At 41.9% G+C, this 19,265-nt stretch overlaps 1 protein-coding gene across 1 annotated transcript in view; it reads left to right on the plus strand.

Moving 5' to 3' along the window:
- arhgef28a (Rho guanine nucleotide exchange factor (GEF) 28a) overlaps nt 1-19,265 on the plus strand; it is a 484,332-nt gene that overhangs the window by 218,721 nt on the left and 246,346 nt on the right. Inside the window, exons 12-14 of the mRNA XM_070876112.1 lie at nt 326-440; nt 2,597-2,674; nt 5,898-5,940. Coding sequence (XP_070732213.1) covers nt 326-440; nt 2,597-2,674; nt 5,898-5,940 — 236 coding nt within the window. The remainder of the gene's footprint in view (nt 1-325; nt 441-2,596; nt 2,675-5,897; nt 5,941-19,265) is intronic.

The following is a 19,265-nucleotide window of genomic DNA, read 5'->3' on the forward strand; positions in this document are numbered from 1 at the left end:
ACAATCCTTCTCTGTATAGGATCTTGGTGTAAAATGTTATTAAGGCACATTTATTTCTTGATTTGAGATGAGAATAATATTTATTTGCATAAGGTAATGCAATTTATATGACAAGCCACTTAATTGGTCATGGCAACATAGTATTTACAAAACCTGCTTAAAATCGCTTATGTCGTGCCACCCTTTTGCACATTTTGGGGAAAATCATTGAGTTCAATTCAGTGCAACTGAAAGCTGGGTGATTATTTTTACATCTGAAATAGAAATGTCTTGTAGTAGAATCCAGAATATTCCATTTGATGCAGTTTCCCTTTGTCCTCTAAAGGAGTCTGAAGACACTGGGATTCGGCTGAGATCATACTCCCTTTCCTCGCCTAAAGTCTCACAAAGCAAATCCCGATTCATACGGGATTTTAGTGTGTTTGAATCCACCAGTGAAGGTTAGTGCAAATAAAATCTGAGCAATAATATATTAGAAGATTGAAATATTGATATTGCTTAAAAAAATCTATTGTGCAATGTTTGCCGAAACATTACATCATCATTGTGTCTTCATCTGCAAAACTTCTCCATTTTACATCCATCATTTTACAATTAACAAATTTCATCTAAAAATGCTTAGTGACTCAAAGCTGAAGTACAAATCTATCTTAATGTTAGATAATTAGTTGCATTATAGTACTGTTTGGGTGAGCAGCTTGTTTTCTAAAGCACATTGTGAACACATTACTAGCAGTTTTGGCTTAACAATGTGATGTTAGGTAGTCAAGTATCTGAGTGACTACAGCACTGGAGTACTACCTAGATTTGTCAGGAACTGAGACTCAAAGGATTGACCGGCTGTCAGGTTCTTTGCATTAGGAAAAGGAACATCATCTTCCATCTTATGAACTAATCTCATATTTAAAGGGGAGAAGTGGGAGGGGAGGGGAAATGGATATTTATGACTCATGAATCTACTGATATCCTCCTGTCAGCTGATTGTGAAAAGGGTGTTTGTTCAAAGCATGTGACCTTCCCCCACAGGATGTTACATGGGCAAGAGGCCAGTGAGAATCTAGAAATAAGCAATTAGTGCATTTACTTCCTTCATCAATGAACTTCACCTTGCACAAACATTACCAATATTTGTATTTATTGGTCCTGAATTTACGATGTAGCAGATCACTGACATCTGACTGAAATCCACACTTAACTCGTGTGAACCCCCCTTTGAAAAGTTGTTTTTAAACGCTGCAGAGTTGTGCGCAGTGTAGTGGCCCACTGATCTCAGGGGCACACCATTGTGTGTATGCGAACCTGAGATCATGTGGGGTGGTGCTCCTGTCACTTCCTGGCTCTTAGCCAATCAAGGAACAGAGGAGATTGTTGATTTGCCCACAACTCATTTTAAGTAATTTAGCATCCATAAATTCTATTTTATTAATAAATTATGATCATTGCAATAGTAGTTAATACACAAACCAATATTATAATCCACAAACCTATAATTACAGTCTTATAGTTGTATTGAATTTGTTTCTCTTCTATTAGACTAACTAATGTCTGATTAATTTAAATAATCTAAAATCGTGAGTTTAAATATCTGATAACATGAAGAAATCATGAAAGTGAATTAAATTCTCTCTAAATAGAAGTTGGGAAATAATAAAACCGAAACTACAAAAGGCTTTTGGGCAGCAAACAAAGTGACATAAATAGCCCCTGTTTTCAAACTCGAACAAATGAAAGTTTTTTTCAAAGTTTGTATCCACTCAGACACCAACCAGTGCCTCACTGTAGCATAAACTAATACAATTTTCTTATTCCCCTCCCCTTACGCTGTGCAACAGGCTCCTGCACATGTTTGCACCAGACATTAACATTCTCAGGGTCATTAATGTGCAGTAGGTGGGTAATTAGCCCAATTTTAGATTTGAATAGGTCGGTGAAACGTGCAGCGAAGCCAATGCGCAGTCAGAACTTAACTTCACAAGTTTGGGATTTAGCGCGTATGGCAATCCTGAACTTGCGATCAGTTTCAAAGGTGGTAGGACGGCGTACTTTGAGAGTACTCCGTCATACCAACCGTGAATTCAAGGCCAATAGTTATGAAATTGACAGTAGCCGGACTTGTGATACCTTCGTACCAGATATGAATAATTACAAAACAAATTTCTAATGAGAAGTAGTCTAAGTTAGACTATTTTGGATTTATTTACTAATTATATTGGAGTTGACTGTTGTCATCATGTGATAGGTGTAGCGCGTGCTTTTGTCTCTCAATACCTGTAACGTGCACATAGTGAGGCCTCTTCATAAGGTATTGCCAGGAATGCTACTAAAACAGATAAAAGATTAAATTGAATACATTTAAAAAGCAGTTCAAATATACTAGAAAGCAGTAACACAATCCTATTCAAAAAATGTGCATAAACCATTCTAAGATCATGTATGATCTGTAGTGGCTGTTCCTTTGTAATTCCCTCTTGCCTATCCATTATTTTATATTGATAGATGGTATATTGCAGATCTAGGGCATTTGACATATCAGTGACTGAACACCCACATAGATGTTTTTTTTGTTCTTTATGATGAGTCTGCCCCTGCTCTGTAGATGGTGCTTTCAGCAGTGGACGATCCCTTCTTCAAGCGCTCTCACTGTCTAAATCAGTCTCTCTGCTACACCATAGTAGTAAGTACCACTCATAATCAGATAATGCTGTCACAATTCTGCATGAAATGGTGTCTGCTACTCTTTCATGTCCTTGTGCCTTGTTGCTAAATTGCCAGTATTAATTTTAACAAATATTGCTTGGGTTGGAGTCAAAATAACTGAGTGCAATGTGGCTTTAAATTTTCTTTTTGTTGTGTTGTCATTTTTTTTTATTTTAAAGCTTGATGCTTGCTTATACTTGATTATTTATGTGTAAACTAACAATTAGAGAACCCTTGTAAATAATAATTGAGATCCCTCTTCATAACTGTATGGTGGTTAAAGTGAGTTTCACTGAAAATCGACACTCCAGCCCACATAACTTGTAGACTTTCTTAGCCATGTGACGAGCACAACATGAATAAGATGAGGAAGGTTGTGCAGCCCATTTTAGCTCATCTATTCAAAAGAGAAATACCAACAGTGTCCCTATCCTCCCCCATCACATCGTCTAATAGGCTCTTGAATAAATGTTTTTATCAGCATTGCTCTTCCTGGAAGTCCATTAAATCTATACCAAGGATTCATTGTTCTTTGTGTGAAATATCCTGAATTTTCCTTTCACTAGTTTGAGCCTATGCTGCCTTGTCCTACTGCCTTGGTTTATCTTGAATTAATTGCACTGGCCCAACAGTCTCTTTACTGCTGAATATCTTTAATACTTCTCTAAGGTCCCGCAATAGGTGTCCTCTTTAAGGCTAAAGAGCCCTAGATTCTCTCATCTTCCCTCTTTGCTCAGTCCTTTGATACTGGGGATCAACCCTGTGACTTATGGTTCATTGCCTCCAGAGCTTGAATGTTTCCCTTGTGTCTTGATAACCAAAACTAGATGCAGTATTACGAGAACATTATAGATACTAGGGCATGAATGCATGCCTTCTAACCTACAATTTAAGGAGAATAATTGGTTCAGTCTCTCTGCTCAAGTGTAACAAAGGGAACGGCAAGTTTGGTTAATAAGCTTTCATGCATTTCCAAATTATATTTCAACAATTTCCATTATGAGAAATGTTGTGTTGTTATCTAGCATGTTTTCTGTAGCATCTAATTCTTTTTCATAATATTGATAAAAGTTTGTTACTCTGTTATTACTGATTGACTGCTATGTTGTTTATAGGATCTTTATTAAGATACAATCAATCATTATGATGGCAAAGGGTGCTGGCCCATCAAGTGGTGTTAGTGCGGTGGGTTGCGGGCTTGACATCCCACTCCACTAGATTGCTGATCTCAATCATGCTGCTTGCAGACAGCTGCTAAGCAGAAACCAGAGCCTTAATTTTAACTGTCCCCACCGGCCGGGGGATGGGATGGGGTGGGGAAGAGTTCAAATAATGTGAGTCACTTACCCCTCTTGTCCAGCTGCCTTCCTACACTGTCCCAATATTAACGTGCTGTTTTGAGCAAGTGAACAGGAAGGAAGTGGTGTCCTACTTTAAATATGCAGATCAGGTCTGATGATGTCATTAGAACCCAATTTGCAGTTTCAACCTGTGACCTGAACAAAGGAATGATGTCGGCTCCCTCATCAAGCAAATCTGCCGCAGGCCGGATCATTGGCCAAAAGAAGCCCAGAAGATAAGATTTAAAGTTTTATTTTAGGTTTTCTTTGGTGCTAGGAGGGGCTGGAGTGCTCCTCCTGGCCTCGCAAGGAGGCCTTGGGCTTCCCTTGTGCCGGACTACCCCCATCCTGATCTTTGTCAGACCTTCCCCCCTGCATCCTCCCCTCCCATTCAAAGTCGTGGCCAGAGCCTTCTACTGTCTCCCGATCCCTGCCGACAGCCTTCCACCCCCACTAACTGCTGGGGACCATTCATACAGCGCTGTGGCTTTCTGCTGCCAGATGCACACTCCGTCCACTGGCCAGGTAGTCAATCTGGCCGGTTGTCGGGGGTGACTCTGCATAGATTTATTTAATTAACTCCCATCCGTTCAGATCGGCAGGGCATCCGCTTCTATGGATTTTCCAGGTTCATTTCCCACACCCTTCCGTGCCCCCCATGAAAATCATGGCCCCATGTGTCTCCTCACGTGAAGAGGAAGAAAGAATCACTGGATTCCACACACATCCTGATGGCAAAAGGGTAACGTAGATGCCAAGGAGCAGATTATTTATCTGTTTGTCTGTACTCTCTGCTGTGGGCGGTGCTTACTGCAGAGAACAGAAGGGGATGAAAAAGACGCAATCAATACTCTGTAGATCTTGAAATTTTAATATGTTATCTATTTGGTGCTCAGGAAGAGTTGTTGTTGCAGAACCTCATAAAATAAACATTAGCTCTAAACCACATTTACATCTGGTAAAAATAAATGTAAATTTCTATCATTTAATTTGAACAACATTTTCTTGATAATGTAAAACTCTTAACTTTGTTACACAACTCACAGTCTACTTCTGGTTACTTGATAACACCTTCACTGTTTATCTACTAGGAAACAATTTCCTCCTTGTAGTGTGGAAATGCATTGAAATTACTATCTCAGGACTTCCTGCAAGACCAGCAAGTAACATGGTCTGCATTAATCCATCAGCAGTAGTATTGAGCTGGAAACTACTTTCTGACTCTAAATAGGATCTAATTAGAAACATCATAATTTTCTGAATCCTTCCAAATCTGATCAGTTTGGATTTCTGAAGTCCTTTCTGTCCATCCCAGGTAAGTACAGTGGCATATGCTTCTCTAAGACTCGTGAGATGAAAGTCTCCTGTGAATATAAAGATACTTGCTGCAATAGATTTGGGTGGTCCCAATCCATTTCTTATTAGATATGGCCCACAGCACAATTTGGCATTGGTTATGAATCTCACTCAGAGAGGCCAAGAATGCCTTACTGCAGGAAATACTGTTGCAGTAGAAGGTGCTCTTCTGGGGCTGAAATGTCATTTTGGAGCAGAATAGAGGGAGGTTTACTCTTGCTGCTGAGACTTTTGTGCCAAACATGGAAACAAGTTCAATTTCCAAGGACAAACAATCCTCACCTTGATAAGCATAATATTCACCATAAAAGGCTCAATGCCAATGTTTGAATTTGGGCATACATGTTCAATTTCAAACTTCTAATGAAGACTTGTGCTGTCTAGTAAGAAGCTTCTTTCAAAATAATCTCATAAGCAGTAGTTTTAAAGAAAGTCAGTTACCTGAAGGTAAGTTTATTTTTCTACTTTTTCTGTTGTAAACTTTTCTATATTGCTTTATTTCAGAACAGCGAACCATCAACCTACCTGAGCACCCGAAAGAGAAACGGTAAAGTATAACACTCAACAACATCGGTCTTGCTGGGATACACTAATTGAACTAGACATCCACAAAAGCATGACTAAACCAACAGGGTTAACCAGACAGATAACAAACTGCCTCCGGAGATATTCATAATCCCGATTGTAGTAGCCACAGGATTTTTGCAAAATGGAGAAAGTGTGCCCCTGGAGCAGCCCATACTACATTTTGCACTGGCCTTGATCAGTTTCTGTTTTGTACATCCCTATGTGAACATGTTGACATAAGCATGTACAGAGTATTCACTTACATGCATACCTGTATATGTGTATACACACACATACACATGCAAGAACAGTGGTAACGATCATGGGCTCTATTGCTTACTACTTTAATTCTAGTACAAAGTTTAGTGCTATTTATCGACATGTGTAAACATAGTTACACAAGCTTCTTAACAAGTAGTAGATATTCACAACATTCCTTCACTTGTATTGGAAGTGAAAAAAAGCATAAATACACAAAAACCTGAATCGGAAATTCAAATGTTGAAGGCACAAAGTTGATGGCACATTTCCAGGGAGGTCTGGAGGCATGCTCCCCTGAAAATTGAAAATTTCATCCTAAAAATGATCCCTCCTGGTTAATTTCAAGAACTTTTATAACTCTCAAATTTTAAAAAGGAAATGCAAAATGACATTTGTATTTCAACAGACCAGCCAGGTTAACCCAAAAGCTACTTCAGTGGTCTTTTCCAGCCAACCATTAACCCTCACAAATAGCTGCCCCAGTCCCTAAAGGCATTCAACCTCCTCTTGACCCAATTCAGAAATACTACACCCCATTGCTTTCCCCAAACTTTCACAGGAACCCTCCCTTCTCCATTCTTCCCAGTTCATACTAGCAATCTTTTCCCCCTCTCTCTCATCAATTCAATATTATTCTCTCCCTCCAACCTAGTTAAACAGGTACTCCCCTTCAACTCTTCCCATTCAAGCCAGTACGCTACCCTCCCCCTAGAATTGATGTTTGCACTCCAGCTCTCTTCCACGCCCCCCAACTCTGTTCCAGTTTCTCCCTTCTTTTCCCTTCAAAGTATAATTCCCAGATTTTGCCCCTTTCCTTCTTGTCTTGCTTACCGTACATTCCCCCTTCCCTCTATTGTCATCCATTTATCTCTCTTTTGTTGCCATCAGTTTTTACATTTCTTCTTTTCATTCCCATCCAATCCCCATCCTCTCTCCATGCACTCCCCCCTCCCATTTCCCCCCACCCCCGCCGCCTCCAATTGCCTCTCGATCCATTTTTACCGTGCCAAGCATTCTGCCCCTCTCCTCTCCTTGAATCCTGCCTCATCCCTTTACATTGTACATCCTTTCCCTCCCCTTGGCATCCATTTCCACATGCCTGTTCCTATGAGACTTTGGCAGTTCGTACACTGGACTAGCCTCGCTGTTTCTCTTTGTGTCGTTTCCAACACTAATGGCTTGAGGCAGGAACTCCTATCCTTGTGAGTGTTTGGAATTGGCAAATAGGGATATTAACATGAAGTGTCACAAAGAGGGAGTAGGCCTGCCTGCTCTGGAAGGAAGACCTCGGATCCAGTTGCGATGATATGCCAATAAATGCCGACATGGTGACTGGGCCCCCAAAACAGTTGGGGTAAATGCATTTCTGCAGATCTCAACTGTGCTAAGACTTTTTTATTATTACTACTCAGTCAGGAAGGGAGAGTTGTTTAATGTGGAGCTCTCTGCACCTGTTCACACCATGGCGGGTCAATATACTGCACACAAGTCTGTGACACTAATGTTCTAGTGCCAATGCTGGGAGTGAATGATCTTCAACAGGTGCTAGCCCAATTGATGCCTCTTCCTGCTACTTGCACTATTTGCCCTGTACAAAACGGGGCTCATGATACTTTGCAGAAAACCATAAGCAACCCTATAGGAGTCAGTGGTTGTCAGCTGGCTTCAAGAATACAAAGCATGAAAAGGCCTCTCAGCCCATGAAATCCACTCCTTCCACAGAATTTGCTCAATTTGTTTTTTCATGGATGAAACCAAATTTACTTAATCCCATGAGAACTCTGCTACTCATATCACAACTAAGACCCACTCACCCATCACCCCTGTGCTCGCTGACCTACATTGGTCTGGTAATGCCTCGATTTTAAAATGTTCATCCTGATCTCCAAATCTCTCTCTGGCCTTGCCTCCTCTCTATCTTTGTAACCTCCTCCACCCTTACAATTCTCTGAGATCTCTGCGCTCCTCCTATTCTAGCCTCTTGGAAATCCTTTATTTCCTTTGCTCCACCATTGGCAGCTGTGCCTTCAGCTGCCTGGGCCCGAAGCTCTGGAATTCCCTCCCTAAACCTCTCTGCCTCTCTACCTTGCTCCTCCTTTAAGTCGCTCCTTAAAACCTACCTCTTTGACAAAGCTTTTGGTCACCTGCCCTAATGTGTCTGTGGCTCAGTGTCAAATTCTGTCTGATAATGCTCCTATGAAGTGCCTTAGGATATTTTACTATAGCAAGTTGTTATTGTTGTCAGATAACCAAATTTGCATTCCATATTCTAAACAGGTTTCCAGGCTTTATTATGATTTCTTGGAATATGAGTCATTAAATCAGCTGTGAGCAAGTACTAGCTTTTTCTGGTCAAAAGTAAAATTGAGTGTTCAGAATCAAAAAACTTTGAGTTTAATTGTGTATCACCAGCAAAACAATTTTGGAAGGAACAAACAAAACAATTTAAGTAAATCAACTCTGATAACCCTCTTCATAAATGTTAATGCTAAAAGAAGTTGACATACTATTAGCTGCATCTCAGCACCTACTCCCCATGGAATTTCATTTGAGTTTCAAGGTGCACACAATGCCAATGTTGTGCTTTGGTACAATGTGCCTTGAAACAGAGAAAGCGGCTTCATCTGTCTACCCAGATCACAGTATGTCAACATTAATGTTTCCAGGTTTTTTTTAGTTCAACCCTAGTCTTCAAATTCATCTTCTGGCGGAGGAGAGTAATTATAAGTAGTAATCAGGTTTAACTATATAATTAATAATAAAAGCAGAAAATGCTAGAAGTACTCAGCAGGTCAGGCAGCATCTGTGGAAAAAGAAACAGAGTAACAGTTCAGGTCAATGACCCTTCCTCAGAACAGAAAAAGTTGGAGATGTAACAGGTTTTTAAGCAAGTGTAGGGGCAGGGAGAGGAAGGAGGGGAGGAAAAAACAAAAGGGAAGGTCTGTGATAGGATGGAAGGCAGAAGAGATTAAGAGACAAAAGGGGTGATGGTGCATAGTAAAAGGAGATGGTGATGGAACAAGTTAAGAAATAGAATCTGAGTCTAGATAGGGTGTGAATGGAAATGGCAGAACCATCAACAGCGGCCATGGGAAAGAGAAAAAGAAGTAAAATAGGGGCAGAGGTTATGGTTTGAAATTGTTGAACTCATTGTTGAATCCGGAAGGCTGTAAAGTGCCTAATCGAAAGATGAGGTGCTGTTTCTCGAGATTACATTGAGCTTTGTTGGAATAGTGTAAGAGGCCGAAGAGATCAGAGTGAGAGTGGAGTGTAGAATTAAAGTGACAGGCGACTGGAAGCTCGAGGTCACGCTTACGGACTGAACGGAGGTGTTCTGCAAAGCGATCACCCAATTTGCGTTTGGTCTCCCCAATATAGAGGAGACCACATTGTGAATAGTGAATACAGTTATACTAAATTGAAAGAAGTACAAGTAAATCGCTGTTTCACCTGGAAGGAGTGTTTGGGGCCCTGGACAGCGGGAAGGGAGGGGATAAAAGTCAGTTGGTTGCATCTCCTGCACTTGCACGGGAAGGTGTCGTGGGAAGGGGAGGGGCTGGTGGGGGTGATTGAGGAGTGGACCAGGGTGTCACAGAGGGAGCAGTCCCTTCAGAATGCTGAAAGGGAAGTGGAGGGGAAGATGTGTTTGGTGGTGGGATCATGCTGGAGGTGGCGGAAATGGCGGAGGATGATGTGTTGAACATGGAAGACTGGTGGGGTGAAATGTGAGGACAAGGAGAAGCCTATTGTGGTTCTGGGAGGGAGGGGGAACGGATGAGCGCACAAGTGCGAGAAATAGAATGGACACGGTCGAGAGCCATGCCAACCACGGTAGAGGGGCGTCCTCGGTTGAGGAAAAGGGAAGACATATCGGAAGCACTAGTATGGAGCATGGCGTCATCAAAACAGATGTGACGGAGACAGAGAAACTGGGAGAATGGAAGTGGGGTGAGAGGAAGTGTAGTTCAGGTAGCTGTGAGAGTCAGTGGACTTAGAATGTGTGTCAATAGCCTATCCCCAGAAATGGAGACAGAGAAGTCGAGGAACTATATAATTTGAAGGCTGCATAACAAGTATGGCCATACTAATGAGACGTGCAGTTTAAATACTCTGATTATAGCCAAATACCCTTCAGATATATCCAAATACTTAATTAGCTGTGTTGAACACAGCTTCTCATTGATTGCTTACTTTTACTGAATGATTAATAATCCAATTTGAATCTTTTTCCATTCCACTTTTGCTAATGCATACCCATTCAATAGTTCCCTTTAGAATGTTAGAATCTTATTTTTCTCATGTTAAATGCTGCCAGAAAAGAATCTGCAGTCTGTTAGGCCAGTCCCAAAAATTTGATAGCTCGCAATCACGCACTATCTCAAATATTCATCTAATTTTCCCATAATATTTTCCACTATCTGTCTCTGCTGCCTCTACGGGAGATCCATTCCACATGTTCACCAACCTCTGAATAAAGTAGTTAAATCTATACTGCCTGCATCTCTCTTCTACTCTTGAGCCTGTATTCCTGGTCCGAAAGTTTGTGCTTCAAAGCTCAGTTGCCTTGAATGAGATTTCAGTTTGGTTGACCTTCTCTGCACTGTTCCAGTGCCTGGATATCCTTGCTATAGTATGGTGAGCAGAATTGTACAAAGTAACTTGGGAGTGGCTTTACCAGTGTTTGTTGTACATATCGGTCAGGCAGAGTCAGCATGGATTTATGAAGGGGAAGTCATGTTTGACAAATTTGCTGGAGTTCTTTGAGGATGTAATGAACAGGGTGGATAAAGAGGAATCAGTGGATGTGGTGTATTTAGACTTCCAGAAGGCATTTGGCAAGGTGTCACATAGAAGGTTATTGTACAAGATAAAAGTTCACGGGGTTGGGGGTAATATATTAGCATGGATAGAGGATTGGCTAACGAACAGAAAACAGAGAGTCAGGATAAATGGTTCATTCTCGAGTTGGCAATCAGTAACTAGTGGGGTGCTGCAGGGATTAGTGCTGGGACCCCAACTATTTACAATCTATATTAACGACTTGGAAGAAAGGACCGAGTGTAACGTAGCCAAGTTTGTTGATGATACAAAGATGGGAGGAAAAGCAATGTGTGAGGAGGACACAAAAAATCTGCAAAAGGATGTACACAGGCTAAGTGAGTGGGCAAAAATTTGGCAGATGGAGTATAATGTAGGAAAGTGTGAGGTCATGCACTTTGGCAGAAAAAAATCAAAGAGCAAGTTATTATTTAAATGGAGAAAGATTGCAAAGTGCTGCAGTACAGCGTGACCTGGGGTACTTGTGCATGAAACACAAAAGGTTAGTATGCAGGTACAGCAAGTGATCAGGAAGGCCAATGGAATCTTGGCCTTTATTGCAAAGGGGATGGAGTATAAAAGCAGGGAAGTCTTGCTACAGTTATACAGGGTATTGGTCAGGCCACACCTAGAATACTGCGTGCAGTTTTGGTTTCCATATTTAAGAAAGGATATACTTTGGAGGCAGTTCAGAGAAGGTTCACTAGGTTGATTCCAGAGATGAGGGGGTTAATTTATGAGGAAAGGTTGAGTAGGTTGGGCCTCCACTCATTTAGAATTCAGAAGAATGAGAAGTGATCTTATTGAAACATATAAAATTATGAGGGGGCTTGACAAGGTGGATGCAGAGAGGATGTTTCCATTGATAGGGGAGATTAGAAATAGGGGGCATAGTCTTAGACTAAGGGGCTGCCCATTTAAAATTGAGATGAGGAGGAATTTCTTCTGAGGGTTGTAAATCTGTGGAATTTGCTGCCTCAGAGAGCTGTGGATACTGGGTCATTGAATAAATTTAAGACAGAGTTAGACAGTTTCTTAACCAATAAGGGAATAAGGGGTTATGGGGAGCGGGCAGCGAAGTAAACCTGAGTCCATGATCGGATCAGCCATGATCATATTAAATGGCGGAGCAGGCTCGAGGGGCTGTATGGCCTACTCCTGCTCCTATTTCTTATGTTCTTATGTATGTGAATATAGGTCTCGCAACAAACCTTGAGTAACGTTAATCAACACTTGATATTCAGCATAATAGGTAGCTATAAATGGTCAGTTAATCTATTTGCTGTAGAGGCTGGGTCATTGAATATATTTAAGGCGGAGATACACAGATTTTTGATAAAGGAATAAAGGGTTCTAGGGAGCGGGCAGGGAAGTAGAACTGAGTCCATGATCAGATCAGTCATGGACTTATTAAATGGCGGAGCAGGCTCGAGGGAACGGGTGGCCTACTCCTGCTCCTCTTATGTTCTTATTTAACTGAATTATCTAGGTTATTGGCCCAGATTTTGCGCTGGTAATGACGGCAAAACTGTCAGCGTTTGTTGTCATTACCCCTCTGAAACTGGCAGCAACTTCAGGATTTAGTGCATGTGCAGATAAAAGCGGAAATCCTGAAGTTGCGGTTACTCATTCCCTGCTCCGCCACATGCTGGGCTGTGGAACTCCCCAGAGCCAGCAATAAATTTAAATCACTCGAACTGACAAACCTCCCCTTTTACAACACCAACAGCAACTTGTATTTATATAGTGCCTTTAACGTAGTGAAACGTCCAAAGGCGCTTCACAGGAGTATTATGCGATAAAAATGTGACACCGAGCCGCCTAAGTAGAAATTAGCGCAGGTGACTAAAAGCTTGGTCAAAGAGATGTGTTTTAAAGAGCATCTTGAAGGAGGTAGAGAGGTTTAGGCAGGGCATTCCAGAGTTTGGGGCGGACACAACAGAAGGCACGGCCAACAATGGTTGAACGATGATGATCAGGGATGCTGAAGAGGGCAGAATTAGAGGAGCGCAGACATCTTGCAAGGGGTGGGGGTGGGGGGGGGTTGCTGTGCTGGAAAGATTACAGAGATAGGGAGGGGCGAGGCCATGGAGGGAAATCAGGATATTTTGAAATCGAGGCGTTGCTTAACTAGAAACCAATTTAGGTCAGCGAGCACAGGGGTGATGGGTGAGTGGAACTTGATGCGAGTTAGGACATGGACAGCCGAGTTTTGGATCACCTCTAGTTTACGTAGGGTAGAATATAGGAAACCAGCCAGGAGTGCATTGGAATAGTCTAGAGGTAACAAAGGCATGGATCAGGGCTTCAGCAGCAGATGAGCTGAGGTAAGGGCGGAGATGGGTGATGTTACGGAGGTGGAAATAGGCGGTCTTAATTACTCTGTGGATATGTAGTCGGAAGCTCATTTCATGGTCAAATATGATACCAAGATTGCGAACAGTCTGGTTCAGCCTCAGACAGGAGTTGGGGAGAGGGATGGAGTCAGTGTCTAGGTAATGGAAATGGAATATTGCTGTTTAACGCCCCCCTAAAATGTTAAGCTTTGTTGAAAGAGGTGTAACTGGGTTTTTAACAGTGTACTGACTGCTGAACAGCTGTTCTGGCACTGAAAAACTAATTTTATATTTATCGAATGTCTTTTTTTCCATTAATATGATTAAGTTTTATTATATTTCTTTAAAGTTTGTTTGTGATACCTTAATCCTATGTGTACATTCCTAATTATTTTGCTCTCTAATTTTTTTTAAGTAAATTATAATCTCTGTGCTTTACTTCCTGGTTTGCTGTCTATGAAAGATTGTTCAATGTGATTGCTGATGAAGACATCACTGTTGCTGGACACTGGTGATTCGCTTGATTCGGCCCCAGATTCAAATTAAGGTCGGGAGAGCTGAAATTGACCCCACAAAGATCGCTAGATCTTTGCGGGAAGCTTTCTTCAAGGTCAGTGGCGAGCGCCGTCTCCGCTGCTGACCGCAAATTCTGGGCCAACATGATCCAGTAAACCAATACCACTAACATGGAAATTTACTCTGAATTTCACAAAGGAGGTTTTATAAGTCTGCACAGGAGTTCTACCCCATGTTTGAAAACAAATTTCTGTTACAGATAATCTGTAGCAGTTATAAACAAGGTGATAATTGCATCATATGAATGTATTATTCCGCAGTTCTGTTTAATGCAGCACATTTCAGGAATTTATCATTTTCTGTAGGGAACTTAGTTTTCGCAAACGGTCGCAGTCAGCTGATGAGGAAGGCTGTTCGGAGCTAGCAGACTCGCTGCAGCATCTGACTTTGTCGGAGTTTCTTAAAGAGTATGTTTCAGTCCTCTAATAAATATATGTGTGTGTGAAGTAATGTCCATCTAACTTTAACCCCATTAAATAACACTTCTAACACTCACAACTGTGGAGAAACTCCCACTGAGGCCATTTACATGAAGCTGATGAGCTGGAACAGATTTTTCTGTTGACCAATGTGTTGACCAGTTTTAGCATTTTAATGACCAAGGATAGAATTTTTTCTCTATTCGTAGTCAGTGGGAGAGAATTCCACCCATAATTCTTGAATTGATTGACATGATGGGATTGGGCAGTTTTAACAAGAGTGCTGTCTCTGCCCAGTCATTATCTACAGAAGCTCAATTTGGAATGAAGATGCTTGATAGCCAACTTTTTTAAAATTTGACAAACGGAAAGTTTGCCAACAATTTTTAATTAAAAAAAAAAATAATTTACACAAAATGGCTACTGGTGTTTATCTGGTAACAAACCCTAAAAAAAAATTAGTTCATTGATCAAATTTAATTTTTGGTAGATAAAATCTCGCATCTTTTGCTGTCACAAAAACTAATTGACAAAGCATCAACCACAGATAAATGCATTAGAAATCTTGACTTCATGTAAACAGCCTCATTGTAGGCCTGACCGCAACAATCAAATTGGTACTTGTAATATGGAAATGTTAACACAACAAACAGTGTGTAAAGTAAAATTCCCAGATGTAAGAATATAAAATACACACCTGACTCACATTAAGGATTAAAGTCCTCCTCAACTTTCTCCTTGCAATTATGATAATTGTTAACACTAAACTAAACAAGGCCCTTGTCGCTAAAAGTGAGTGGTTATACTCTGAATAATGGCCAACTGGATTGCTAGGAAGAGACAAAGGGGGACATTTTTACCTAAAAGACTGGATGGGTTGGGGTCGGATGGGAAGTTAAAGTGTTAAAAATATGAATCCCAACATGAACCCGCCTACTTCTGGTTTTAAGATGGGGGACGTGAAGTCAGGCAGCCATTCCGTTGCCAGAAGGCAGGTTGTCTATTTAAATATTATAATGAGGCTGGAAGCCTCTGCTTTAAACTCCATTTTGTATTTAACTGGTCGGGTTTTGCACACCTCGTGAAACCCTCGAGCTAATGCAAAACGAGAACTGCTGGATCCAGGAGGTAGGTGCTGAATACAAGGACCCTGCATAACCACCTCCATGACCAGAGACCCCCCCTCTATGAGGCCCACGATCACTATCTTCTTAAGACACCCAAGCCCCTCCCCGATGCTTATCCAAGCCTGTGATTGCTAATACACCCCCGCCCCTCCTCCGGCCGCTCCCTGGCCCCCATGCGATCCCTCCCTCCCTCATCTGTGCGGCCTAGTGCAGCAGGCCTACCCGCCTGGAGCCAGCCATCCTCTCAATTTAGCTGGCTGCGGAAGGGAAACAGGCTTCCCATGCAGTTCAGGCCCTGCTGTTAAATTCGGCAGGACCTGCGGGAAACAGTTCTCCCGGGTTTCCGACTGCTTCGGAGTCCCTCCACCCAGCCCGCCTTCCCCATTAACATTCAGCCCAAAGTGGCAGAAACAGTTAGGTACTTTATTGATATTATGTATCACAGACAATGCACTCAGTCATGTTTACAGATGCACTACTTCACTCACCGACCTAGTCCTTGCATTGATGCTGCCTGGCCCTGTGTATCTTAGCACACACTGTCCCAACTTGGCTAGTCATCCTAGCAGCAGCACTGAGTGCAAACGGATTTCCCCAAGTCCCTACTTTTTGTTTAACTTGTGGAGGGGAGCATTCTGTACACGGCGTCTCAGGTAGAGGGAGTGGGGGCTTCTGGGAGCTTGGCTGACCTGTACATACACATGTGCTGGCAATGTGATCCAGCGCTCTTGTAAAACTAGTCAATTTGGAGAGACCATCCTCATAAGCTTGGGCATGTGGTTGGCCCCAAAGTCCAGTCTTGTTGAGTAAATAGCCCAGCTATGCAGTGGGGCAGCAGAGTGGCAACAGTGGCTTGTCCAGTGATTCCCCTAGTGGAAATTGCCCCTAATGTTCGTTATTAATCATAAAGTTGGCACAGTCTTGAACTAAGTCAGTACTTCACTTATAGTGACATAAGGAAATTGGTTCATCTATAAATTGAAGCTCCATTTTCCAATAAAGATAGTCCTAACTTCTAGCTATGAATTAACACCTACATAATGCAGATCTTCTTCTGGAATAGGCTTCATGACTGTGACGGTTCACATGCTTGGGAGTACAAGTATACCTGTTGCTTCCCTTCCTCTACTAGCATCTTCCCACACCAACTGTCTGTCTATATTTATATAATATATTAAACATTTTGCATTTACATGCACTTTCTCTCTACAGAACCTTACTTCTGGTTGTCATTTTTTGTTTCACATTTGTGCATGTTTTTCTATTATAAATTCCTATGTTCACACTTCTAATGGAAACTGTCCATGTAAACTTGTCCCATTGTAATTGCGCATCACATTGTTTACATCACAGCTGCCGGTAATGCTTGGTGAACCTTACAGTTACCTCTTGGTGAGTCCTGGCAGCTCTATCTTCAAGGCAGATGATACTGTGCCACCTGCCTCAGACCCATTAGGATTCAGCCTGTTATCTGACATTTCCTGTTGCCTCTCCATGAGTTCTGAGTCTTCAGTTAACTCTCTGCTCCCCTCTGCCTGCTCCGTGGTGCCATTCCCAACCCTGCTCTGACCTTTTCTTCCAAACACTGCAGTACCAAAGCTGGGTTCCCAACATTGACAGAGAATTACTTTTAGGCTGTTTAGGCATTTTATATGCTTTTACTATTGGGGTTGCATTATTCTCTTGGATTTGCTGTCACCAGTCATTCCCATAAGCTGAGCTCATGTCCACGACGACCTGGAGAGCGTGATCCTGGGGCTAAAGCAATTGGACCCCTCATTACTCATACTGGATATTGTGATCTCGCAGGTGCCCCATGTGTGTTTCTCCTATCTTCGAGAAGGTGGATTGACGAGCACTCTGGTGAAGCTCAGCCAATTTTGAACCAACAAATTTTATTTATTTTACATAAAATGCATTAACCTTTGCGAATACTATTTTCAGAATGAGATTTATCTCTTTCCTACCATTCGTTGTAACATCAAAAATAATAAATTGTGTAAACTTTGCCCTTGATTATGAGCGTGCCTTCACTTTGCAAGTCAGTATTGTTGAACTGACTGGCAGTAACTTTTGGGGAAAAAAAGAATTCTCTCGGTCCTTTTCACTGATCCATTCTTAAAATGCCGCAGCAGCTTTGCATTGCAAGATTTCCTAACGGGGTTCCTGTAAGAGATTCCTTTGACCATTTCACCTCCTCTTCACCAACAGGTCTACTCTTTCAGGAAACTTCAATTTGCACACTCATTTGTTCCTAAATGTCTAATTGGGTTTCAACCAGTGTGTCTGTCAGTCTCTGTATTTGCAATCATTGTGCACCTACTCCTCTCCTCCCCTTTTCCCTTACCCTCTCCCTCCTCAAATTTAATCCAAGTGACTCCTCCCACTGACCACAGCCTCACTACTCCTATATTAAAAATAAGCACTTGCATAAATATTACACGGACCCACATTTTCTATTACCTGTATGTAAGCAGAGTGCATCCACATAAATGTTATAAAGAAATTAGTGTTTATAGATCTGCACAGCAGGAGAAATGAGGTGGCTCCACCAAATCATTTGTGTCAAACGCAGAGGAACTACATCGCATAGTGCATGAGCACACTATCCTTTCATGATGCTCTCTAATTAATTGAATCATTTATAATTATCACATAGAACATCCAATGCATCTTCATATATCCTTCTATTAGTTCATTTGTTTTAAAGATAACTTAATTGAAGACACCTGCAGAATAGAAAGAACAGACTCTTAGCTGTGAACAGTCAAGACTACAGTGTAGTGTGTTACTGTCTTAATCACCAATACTGTCTAAAGAGCACGCATGCTCTTTTATTAATTGTGGTTCCTGTAGAAGTAAATTCTGATTATATTGCTAAATATAGATTTGCTATGGTTTGTACTTTCCCAGTTGAAATAAATAAATTTACCACTTTTTGTACTTCCCACCCCCCCCCCCCAAAGTCCAAAATCAGACTAGAAAAGGTAGGATCTTGGCTTGAGTTCTGATGTTTGTTCTGTTGCTGATCAAAGTTTTTTGGAAACTGGAAATAAAATTGCAAAAATGGCCTATATTTACAACCATAATAGACTTTGGGGCCTAAACATTCGACCATGAAAGGGTGGTGAAGGCCGATTCAATCATGGCTTTCAAAAGGGAATTAGATAAGTACCTGAAGGAAAAAGATTTTGCAGGGCGGGGGAGTGCAACTAGTTGAAGAGCTCTAGCAGAGAACCGGCACAGGCTCGACGGGCTGAATGGCCTCCTTCTGTGCTGTAACCATTCTATGATGCAGCGGCTTTTTAGGGCACTAAGCAGCCTCCTAAGCCTCCAATACGGCGGGCAGGTGGCACATGCTTATAACGAGCCAGAAGTGTGCGGACAACAAAAAAGGGGTCCAGGGCCCATGATTGAAACAGGTGTCCTTTGCATATTCAAATAATGTACCTAATGTTTGATGCTGGCTGAGTTCAGGAAAACCAGGTCTACATGCTGCGTAACAAGCATTCCGTAAAGGGACTGCTGCAGGCTGCCACCAACAGGGCTGCTCCTCCCGACCCCACATTAAAACCACACTAATCACTGCCATCTCCTTCTCCATCAACCCCACTACCCTTTCTCCCACTCAAGCCTACCCTCCCTCCAGATCGGCCCCTCTCCCGGTCACCCACTTTTCCAGCCGCCCCCTCTTCTGTCGTCACTTCCTTCCCAGTCCTCTTTAAGGACTTATCCCAATATTACGTGTGGCTCAGGGATATCTATTCA

Source organism: Pristiophorus japonicus, chromosome 1 (assembly GCF_044704955.1).
Source record: "Pristiophorus japonicus isolate sPriJap1 chromosome 1, sPriJap1.hap1, whole genome shotgun sequence".
Classification (NCBI taxonomy): domain Eukaryota; kingdom Metazoa; phylum Chordata; class Chondrichthyes; family Pristiophoridae; genus Pristiophorus; species Pristiophorus japonicus.